The following is a 10,633-nucleotide window of genomic DNA, read 5'->3' as shown; positions in this document are numbered from 1 at the left end:
CTATGAGCAGAAAGCACCACTCTGATCCAGCACGTGTGCACCAGCAGGAGTGGAAGCAGCAGTACAAGCCCCAACAGCCTCAGCTTTGCCATTAGTTGCCGGCCTAAAGGGCAGTCAGTCAGTCTCCTCTCTGCACTTTCCATCGTGCCTGGGGTGTGCGTCTGTGCTGCGCGAGCAAGCGAGCGCTTCCTTTACCCGCCTTTGGCCTCCCTCGATCGCTCTACGCCTTGGCCTCCTCCTTTTGCTTCTTCTTGTTCTTCTTGGGATTCAGAGAAACCGCAAGAAGTGCACGCAACTCCTCGCTCTTGAGCTCTGGAGCCCTCAGCAGGCGCTCTTGCGCGAACGGCAGACCTGTAACCTGCACATCGATACGACCACACGCGGCGCAAACGGCTATCTGTGACGCACTGAATACATTTTAAGCCGAAAAGCACGTGCAGCAAAGACGCCAAGGGGGGAAGGCGAGGCCCCCTGCGCGCCGCCTGTGTGGAAGAAGCGACGCCACACGCCCGAGGAAGAGGTGAAAGACGAATCAGCATGTATGTGTCAGGACCCCCCCTTTTTCTGCACACCTTCTTGATCCCAGAGGCAGCGATATGCACAGTAAACTTGAACTCGGCAGTCAACTCCCCGGCCTTATCTGAAAAGCACACGCCGCAGAACCCGCCAAGGGATGCGGCTAGATGAACTAAACACAGAGCAAGCGGATCACGCCGAGTCTGCAGTGCAACACCCCCTACACCCCGCTTTCCGCCACGGAGCAGCGAGACTGCGCATGCACACGAAGCAGGCACAGATGAAGACGAAAGCCCTTCGTTTGCACTTCGGCTTACCCTGCATGACGGCATACGGGATAAGAAGCTCATGGCGCATGGCCTCGGCAACCCCAACCTTGCACGCCCTCTCGTCAGACAGCTGACGGAGAGAAAAGGGCAGAGTCGGGAAGTCTGCAACCACAGGAACACATGCTGCAAAAACCTCAGCTTCCTTCCCCGCTGTCGTGGAGCGTATACCGCAGATGTAAACCGTCATGGGCCATGCCCAACTCGAGAAGAAGAAAACAGCCTTCTCAGAAGGCGGCTCACGCAACTAGCCCGCCACGTTAGCGCCCCGCGCCTCCTCGCGTTACAATATGCATACATATAAAAAGATATATGTAAACTCGTGTACTCTTGCATTACCGCCTCTCTTTTTGCTCGCTCTGCCACCCTGCTTCCCATCACGGCAAGTCGCAGCCCCTCTGCTGAGCGCTCGAGGAGAAACTTACTGTTTTCAACTTGGCTCATAAAGGCCCTCCCCAGTTGACTCTTCAGAATGTACTTTCGCTCAACTGCACGGCGGAAGACAGTGGGCCGCAGTTCCGCTTCGCGTGCCTTGCCTTCACCTGAAGGCGCACATGTTCCTCAAATCCGAAAGGTTGCCATGATGCAATGCGCAAGACAGCAGTACCGACGCGCTAGACACTTCCCCCCCTTGCAATGTAAATGCATATCAAATTCAAGAAAAACGCATGTCGAAAAGTCGCCACGGAGAGACCCCTGTCGAAATTCCCCTGTACGCCGCAGAAGCGAGCGACCCCAGGTGTACGTACACCGGGGCCACGGGTTCCCGAGAGGCCACAGCACACACCATGGGGGAGCGAATAGGGAGCTCCCCTTCATGCGCGAAACGATGAGCAATACAACACTCCCTCCCGTCCTACAAAAGAGCCAAACAAAGGAGGAGGAGAAGGTACTCCCCAACCATTCATAAGCGACACCCTAATAAAAGGACCTGTTGAGAGGACGATGTCAATTGCATAGACCTCGTTCGGCTCGAATGCGAAATCTTCTTGCTGCATCCAACCACAGCCACGACAAACACACGCAACATAAACCTTGCATGCTCGCCAGAAAGCACGACGGCAAGGGAACCGGCTTCCCACTCCTGTCCTCACAAGAAGCCACGCCTTCTGACGCCAACTGCATTACGCTCAGTTGCAAGGCTGTACAGACACCTTTTCCTCCACCTCCTGCTGCTAGTACGCAGCCCCTTCCTAAGCTGTGTGCCTACCTTCTCCTCGCCTGTCGCCGTAACAATAGGGAAACAACGGCTGCCCTCAATGACGTGCTGCTTCAACTGGTGACAGAGGACTCCCTGCAGTGCAACATCATGAAGATGCAACAACAGCGGTGTGACCCCAAAGCCGTTCACGGCCCTGCTCTAAGCGCCTTTTTTCGCAGGCAACTGAGAGAGCCACGCTGCATGCGAAAAACGAACTTTTCTCGACATTGGTGCGACAAAAATAATGCACCTTCAAACATGATTTTGCATACATATACATATGTATATATGTATATATGTTTGTTTGGACAGCGCGCTAGGTAGATGAGCTCCCCCAAAGACGTTCTCCCTCCACACCGCACGCACACCTCCACGTTCCCCCCTCCCCCCCCCACATACACACGGTAAAGTAATAGAAGGACTGACAAACAGTTTGAAAATCCCCCGTGTTGTTCCCTCGACACACGCAGACACGCATGCACGCATGCACGCACACCACAGCTTCCTGCGAAAAACCCTGCCGTCTCGCCTACTGTATATTGCACTCCAAAAGAACCAAAAGGGGGAATATCGATGCAAAAACGAAGAGCAACCAAGGCTCGCGCTTTTTACGGACTTGCATAGGCTTCACACCCATATCCTCCGCAACTGCCTCGATCGCTTTGGTGACGTCGCTCGCTTTCGCGCCGACTTCAACTTTCCGCAGGGCAGCCTCAGCAGCAAACCATGCAGCTCGCAGCACTAAGGCTGCTGAGCCTTCAACGCTCGTTAGAGCCTCTGCTCCCGCAGCCTTCGCCTCCTCTTGTTGCTGGCAATACTCCTCGCTGGCAGGGGGGGCAGCAGCCAAAGCCTCAGTGGCTGCTGCCGAGGCTTCTGAGCCCCCAGCTGCAGCTGCAGCTGTGCTCACGAAAGCAGCTGCATTGCCGCTGCAGCACACGACGGTGTAGGCTCCAGTGGCGATAAAGCCGTCGATGTGAGCACCCAAATCAACCTTCACGAGGTCTCCCTTCTTCAGAATCCGAGAGGACGCCCTATCCGCAGGCGAACAGTTCGCAAATACTTCATTGACTGAAATGCTGGTGGGAACGGCAATGCCTGCAACACGAAAGCAAGCGAACCAGCGCACGTGGGAGGGCATAGCAATAGGCACACAAGTTTCCACGTCGCCGTCGACGACTCTTCACGTGCTGCTGCATAGTGAGTGGATTTACTTCTTTCTGCCAGTGCATGCATGCCCTCCACGCTCGCGCTAAAACCCAACCCCACAGATCCCCCCTTCTTCCCCCTGCCTCGACCAAGCCCTCCTCCTCCTCCCCGCCTCCCTTCTCCCCTCTCTGCCCAGAGCTCAGCTCAGCGCCTCTCCTTGCCTTTCTCGATCTTCCGCTTGGACTTGTCTTTCTTCTGATACACCTTCTTAGCCTCGCCAGCGATGAAGCTATCCCCCAAGACACACAACTCGAAGGCATCCGCACCGGGAACTACGCGGCTAAGTACCTGCAGACAGGAGAAACAGATCGACATACAGACAGATACACACAAAGGCTGCACATGAATGCACGTTCCCACGTGCAGAAACAGAGACCTCGATCGCTGCTGAATCCGCCCGTAGCATGCGCGAAGGATGCCACCACGCTAATGAACCCCCCGAACAGAAAAAACGATCCTCCCATGAAAAATACCGACCAGTCTGAGCGCCGCATTGGCGATATCTGCTGCAACCTTGAACTTTTCCAACGCCTGTGGGGAATTCAACTCCTGGGGACCCTCCTCCCGCTCCCCATCGCTCAGCTCGTGATCGCTCATCCTCACGGCAACAACTGCCACGCACAGACATAGAGAAACACACGCAAACACATGAACGCACATACGCATAAACACACACACACGCGTATCTAAGAGAGAACGACCACGTCCGCATCTGTGCCCTTGAGAGAATGCAGACCAAGGCGTGGCTTGGAACAGGCTTGGAGCGGCACAGCATGCAAGAAATACCAAGCACTCTGCACAGAAACGCTGCAAACAAGTGGCTATAGGAAGCTGCGCTTCCCGAACTCCCACTCTCACTCGCATGCATGATGAACAAACGAAATGCCAAGCAGCCGCATGCTCCACCCCGCCACAACACAAGGTTTCGCGCGGGCGGCAAGATGATCGTCACTCATGAAAACATCTCTCATATACAGCCAAAACTGCAAGAAAGCACCGCTCATGATGAAGCAGTACTGTTCCACACACACACACGCGTAGGCGCCATGTGGGCAGGCAGAAGCATGCAGGCAGGCAGAAGCACCCTGCGGCGAGAGCTGCCAAAAAGCCGATCGAGGAGTCTAGAAAGCGCATGCAAGCCACGTAGGCAGCACCCTACGATCTGCCGATGCAGCATCCCCGACACGGGGGGGAAGGGGGGGCTATACAGCTCGCAGCAGCAGCGGCATCCCCCGAGGAAGAAGGCAGATCCGTCAACACGCAGCAGCGCGGCAGCGTGTTTACGCAGCGAAGAGCACACATAGCCACTAAAAGAAACTGAAATGCTGCACATGTATACATAATATACAGCCTTCGCCGCAATCCCGGGCAGCCGCAGCACCAGCACGCAACACCGCATACTTCAGCGCCGCAAAAGGCTCTTCTCCTGTAAATACTCACTTGCGCAGAAGTCAATGTTTGGTTTTATATCGGGTGTACAGACACCCAATACGCAGCAGCAAGCCTTCTCTCGAAGGACGCGTGGGGTGGCGATGCGGGGCGGTGCTGCTGCTGCTGCTGCAATGCGCCAAGGCGAGCTAAAGTCAGGGATGCCAATAAACCAGAAACTGCCAGCCTCGATGCACCCCAACAAAACAGAGAATCCCAAATGCCTCCTCGACCGAATCGGAGCTGCTGCTGCTGCTGTTGCTGCGGCTGCCGCTGCTGCGGCTGCTGCGGCTGCTGTTGCTCTCCACGACGCAGCGGAGCAGCAGCAGCAGCAACTACAGCAACCCCCTCGTAATGCATGCGCGCTATTGCGGCTGTGTGTATTCATCGCCAAAAAACGCATGCAAGTTCTCAGACAGGCAATTTAGTTTTAGGCTTCGTGCTGCACAGGTGTCTGCATAGCAGCAGATATCGTGCGGTGCAGACTAGAAGGCTGCCACCTCCCTGCCAATTCATGGCTTTGGTCGTTGAAACACAACGCGACGCAATCACCAGCAGCCTGAGCTGCACTCTCAGCATACTTTTTGCGTCTGCTCAAGCGTAGCAGCAGTGCCTGCATACCCTGCAGCAACGGCAAGAGAAACAGCAGCGATCACAGAAGCAGCAGAAATAACAGCAACCGTAACAGAAACAACAGCAGTAAGAGCGACAACAGCACCACATTCCAAGATGCAATCTACCATTTTTCGCGCCGCCGCTGCACTTCGCAATGCAGCTGTGATGTTTCAAAAGCCGCAGGAGCATCAAAAACTGCTGGGACGCTTCACCAGATCTTCTCGGAGCAGCAGCAACGGAAGCAGCAACAGCAAAAACATCTTTTACGGCAGCGGGTGCTTGTGTGTTCTCGGATCACCTCTGGCCTTTACCGATTGGCAGCCTCGCGAACCGAAGGGCGAGACATTTCTCTACCTTTCAGGCAACGCCATCGGAGGACTAACGGAAAGGATTTTTGAAAATGAGGTTGGTGCCGCTACTGGTGCTGCTGCTGATGATGATGAGGATGACTAATCCCCCTACCCCCATGAGGAGCCTCCCCATTTCGAGTGGTGCTGCTGCCAGTTACTTCTCCTGCCTGCACCTGCTACTACTGCAGCTGTTTATGGTGCTACTGCAGCCGTTTATCCTGCTGCTGCGGCCAGCAGTGCGACCCCCCCTGCTTCCGCGTGTATTGCTGCACCTCGACTGTCTGTACTGCTGGTGCTTCTCAGGCTGGACAGTCTCTCTTCATGGTGGTGTTGTTTATTGTGTACTTGGCATTGCTAGGCCATGAGGGCAAAGTGAACGGTGCAGTTCATAGGCTGAAACACACAGTCGCCACCAACTGGCAGCTGCCTGTACACCGCAACTACATGCACGCGCTGCCCCCAAACCCCCTCTTGCAGCAGCAGCGCGCTGCTGCTGCGGCATCCAAGAGGAGTGCTAGCAGCAAGTGAAATTTTCCACGCTGCACGTCACACTGCTGTAAAGCAGCTTCGGCATAGCAGCGCCTGGCGGGGGCGGTGAAGACGCTGGTTTTTCTTGCCTGCTGAAGTAGAGCTGCCCTTTCGGATTGCACGCTACTTGGTATGGGGAAACACGGTCTGTACTGGACACATTGAGAGAGAGGGAGAGATTCTGGCAGTGCACCAAGGCCTACTGCTGGGAGGCACGGGCTTCATAGGCGATCACCGCTGCGCGGCTGCCACCGCTGCTGCTGCACGCAGCAAGGAATAGTGAGGAGGAGTTTTGGGTAGGAGAGACCACTTAGACGAGCCCTGACGCCTTCACGTTCAGGTGTATGGACGGCTGGAGCCGCTCTTTTGTGCCCCTGTGCATGCAAACCGTTCAATCTGTATTCAAGCAGCAACGAGGCGGTGTGAATACGTATACACGTATATGTATAGGTATCTATACGAGTCTAGTGTGCAGCAGCCAGCTAGCCAGTGAGCGCTTCGGAGGTAGCTACACTCCGGATGTGACCGACAGCGTAGCCCCTTGTACGGAGGCTCGAAAGCCTCCAGCTGGCAGCCAGCGTGCCGGCAGTCCCGGTGCTTTCTGTTTGGATGGCTAGCTCTCCCGCGCGGCCGCTAGCGATTGTAGGTTCGACGTCTGCGAGGCGGGCTAGGTACGAAAGCCTCGAAAGGGGCATGGATAAGCGAACTGAACGGCTCCATATGCAGCACGGAGGAAGAGGACGGGTAGAGAGAGAGAGAGAGAGATAGCTGAATACAGGGGCAGAGGAGAGAGAAAAAAAATTGAGATATATATATATATATATATATATATATATATATATATCTGAACACTGGGGCAGACGGGGGGCATGAGGGACGGAGGGAGCACCTCGTCCTATGCGCTCCCCGCTACGCCTCGTGGGCAGCAGCGGGGGAGGCCCTTGTCGCCATGCATAAGATATATACATATATATGTATATGTGCATGCAGCATGTGTGCAGCAGGGATCGGCTGTATCGACGCTCGACGCGCTATTGCAAACTGTGCTGCTGAGCCTGTCTCGCCAAGCACCTGCAGCTGTCAAGCCTCGACGAGCATGCGGACTTGAGCATCAGCACGGAGGTAGGTGTCTTGGTGTCTGCCACGGCATCCCTGGTTGGTTGAAGCCTTTGTGACCTCTTTGATGTCGCGGCTGCTCGAGGAAAACGAGGGAGGACTTGACTGCAGCATTGTAGATTTCCAGAAAGGGGTGCTGCAGCAGCGTTTCAGCCGTTGGTCGCTTTCCACTCGTACGGTGCAAACAGCAGCTCAAAAAGTCTCTAAAGGAACGCACATGCGAGGCAGACACAAACAGAAAAAAGTCAGCCTCTCCTCGAGAGGAGACTTCGACGTCTTGAGAGAGGAAGCGGCTCAAGCAGAGACACAGAAACAGTGTCATGACAATGACACAAAGCTCCCCCTTCGTCCCCCCCCGCCCCCCCCGCGCATATATATGTATATGTATATATATATATATATATGCACACATCCACATACATACATCCACACACGTACATACATACATACATACTTACACATATATACACATACATGCATACATACACATCCACATACATATACATCCACATCCACACACATACATACATATACATCCACATCCACACACATCCATATACATATACATCCACATCCACACACATACATACATACATATATATACACATACATACATATACATCCACACACATCCACATCCATACATACATACATACACATCCACATACATACATACACATACATACACCTAAAAAGCAAAATCAAAAGCCTCGGGAGACCTTTCGGGGGAGGGATGGGGGGCAGCAGTCACGCAGAAAGCCCGTCAAAACTGTTAGAAGACGGGGGAACTCGTATCCTCTTTCGCAAACGGCGGGAAGGGCAGCTACTGTCACGCATGCAGATGGTTGGTGTGAGGAGGGGGAGACTGTCAGCCTTGGCAGCGCAAAAACTGCGTTTTTAGGCAGACTACGACCAAGCACACTTGCCCTCCTACCTCCGCAGCACGCGTGTTTTGCCATTTCCCCTCTTTCCTGCCTTTGCTGAGGCGTGACACCCACCTGAAGTGAGAAGACATGCCATTGAGCTTCTCTTTGATGGCGACATTGTGCTGAGCCTCTGCCGTTATTTTCTCAGTCCATCCCTTGGATGTGATGTTCCTCATCACCTCTTCCTCTTGCACCATACACTGCAGAAAGAGCAGCAGCTTTCAGCAACATCCTTTGTGACAGCGGTAGACACTAACGACCGCGCACAGCCAACGGCAGCAACCCTTCGCAGATAAACACTTGCCTGCACTCCCTTGCCCCCCTTTGCCGTCACCCACAAATGCAGCTCCAGCTGCAACAGCAACAGCGTCACTGCCATCATCACTAGCAGCAACACTACCACCAGCATCACCACCATCATCACTACCACCATCATCACCATCATCATCACTAGCAGCAACATTACCACCACCAACAGCAACAGCATCACTACCACCATCATCGCCACCATCATCACTAGCAGCAACACTACCACCATCATCACCACTACCACCATCATCATCACTAGCAGCAACATTACCACCACCAACAACAACAGCACCTGAGAGCCGAAGGGGGGTGCCTTGAAATACAATTCAAAGGCCAAGATACCGAGCATCCAAATATCGCTTTTTTCATCGAAGCTACTGCCGATGCCACTCCCTGCATTGTGGAGTGCCTCAGTCAGCTGTTGCTGCTGCTTTTGCAGCTGCTGTAATTGCTGTTGCTGCTGCTGGTTTGATTGCTGACCTCCCTGCTGTTGCTGCTGCAGCTGGCGTCGCCGATCCGCAGCCATACACCGCATGCGCGCTAAGCACTGCTCTGGAGAGAAGTAGTCTGCACGTTCAAAAGCAGGAGGGCAGCAGTGAAAGAGGCACATCGTGAAGCAAATGCAGGAGGAAGACGAGGAGGATATGCATCTAGACACCCGCAGCTGCTGCTGCAGGAGCAGCAACTGCAGCAACTGCTGTTGCGGGTGTCTAGATGCATGTCCTCGTCCTCCTCCTGCTTTTCCGCATTGCGTGTTGCTTTTCTTGTGCTACTTGACAGCAGTCTAAAAAGCCTAGTTGCTATTACATATTTTCCGAAGGTGTGCTGCGCTCTGAAGAAGGATCGAAAATGGAGCGGATTCCCCCCAGGGAAACTCACCGCAAGTGCCTCTGTTGATGGATACACCACGTTTTCTGTGAGCGCCACCTATGTGTGCAGACAGACCAAAGTCTGCCAGCTTGAGATAGCCTCTTTCATTGACAAGAACGTTTTCCTGAAGGCAAGCAGGTGACGCAGGCAGCGGAGACAGACAGAGACAGAGAGCCTTTCGAGGGAAGGCAGAGACCGTATAGCCACACGGGGGAGGTGGGGGGGCGCGAAACAGCCCGACCATCACTGTAGCCGCTGTTGTTCAACAACAACCCCACCAACAACCCCACCAACAACACCTCCACTTTGGAGGTCCTCGGCACACGAAAAGGCTTTCCCCACAGATCCAAAGAAGCGAGAAGAAGAGAGGCAAAGAGGCACGCCCAACAGCCGCAACAGAACGTTTCGCGATAAGGCCGAAAACAAGGCAGGAAGGAAAATACGCAGAGGAAAATAGCAAGAGAGCAAAAACGGAAGGATACGCAAAAAAAGCACTTGCCAGAGGTAGCCGCGACAGCCACACACACTCACAGACACACACAGACACAGAGGCACACACAGATACAGACACACACACATATACAGACACACACACAGATACAGACACACACACAAATACAGACACACACACAGATACAGACACACACACACAGATACAGACACACACTCAGACACAGACACACACACACGCGCTGGCCTACGCGTTGTAGGCTTCCTTCGAGCGCTACGCTACATCAGAAGGACGCGATGTGGGTGCAGGAGTTGCCGGCAAGGCGGAGGGAGTGATAAAAGAGAGAAAGACAGCAAAGAAGGGAGGCGAAACGAAAGGATCACGATGAGGAGGGCAGCAGGTAGAGAGGCAGCCGCGCACAGTTCGCTTGCACCCTAGTGCAGAGGCACCTCCGGGAAAGGCTAGATTCACGCTGGCGAGTGTTTGGGAGGGGAAGGACTATTACAGGTTTGATGTCGAGATGAGCAATGCGTTTGTCATGGCATGTGCGTATAGCCCATGCGATCTGGAAAGCCATGCTGAAGCGCAGAGACAGTTTTTGCACAAGGCTGTGACAGGGGTGGAGAAAGCACTTCTCAAACGCCTCTCAGAGGGTTCTGTTCTCTAGCCTGGAGTTGGTTGGAGGTTGGTGGGGATGAAATGGAAGAAGAAGCAGCAGCAGACGCAGACTACTGCCGGAGAGAAAGGCTAATTAGAGAGGTGGTGATGGGGAGGAAGAAGAAGCAGCAGCA

The 10,633-nt window shown here is 54.1% G+C and overlaps 2 protein-coding genes across 2 annotated transcripts; both read right to left on the bottom strand.

The window, feature by feature from the left end:
- LOC34623657 (proliferation-associated protein A) lies at positions 1–3,846 on the bottom strand. The gene is made up of 9 exons (XM_026337504.1): positions 3,727–3,846; positions 3,411–3,537; positions 2,660–3,138; positions 2,049–2,136; positions 1,774–1,830; positions 1,268–1,384; positions 834–995; positions 196–397; positions 1–103 (listed from the first exon to the last, which is right to left on the bottom strand). Exons 1-9 carry the CDS (start codon positions 3,844–3,846, stop codon positions 1–3), a joined length of 1,455 nt encoding a protein of 484 aa, XP_026193289.1.
- A 683-nt stretch (positions 3,847–4,529) lies between these two features.
- Positions 4,530–10,419, bottom strand: LOC34622274 (aurora kinase A). The gene is made up of 6 exons (XM_026337503.1): positions 10,348–10,419; positions 9,401–9,515; positions 8,814–9,088; positions 8,285–8,412; positions 4,946–4,979; positions 4,530–4,556 (listed from the first exon to the last, which is right to left on the bottom strand). The coding sequence occupies exons 1-6, from the start codon at positions 10,417–10,419 to the stop codon at positions 4,530–4,532; spliced, it is 651 nt and encodes a 216-aa protein (XP_026193288.1).
- Between the last annotated feature and the right edge of the window lie 214 nt (positions 10,420–10,633).

This window comes from Cyclospora cayetanensis, unplaced genomic scaffold (genome assembly GCF_002999335.1).
Source record: "Cyclospora cayetanensis isolate NF1_C8 unplaced genomic scaffold, CcayRef3 CcayRef3_contig_187, whole genome shotgun sequence".
Lineage (NCBI taxonomy): Eukaryota > Apicomplexa > Conoidasida > Eucoccidiorida > Eimeriidae > Cyclospora > Cyclospora cayetanensis.
Note: the sequence above shows the minus strand (reverse complement) of the source record. Positions and strands in the feature narration are given on the sequence as shown.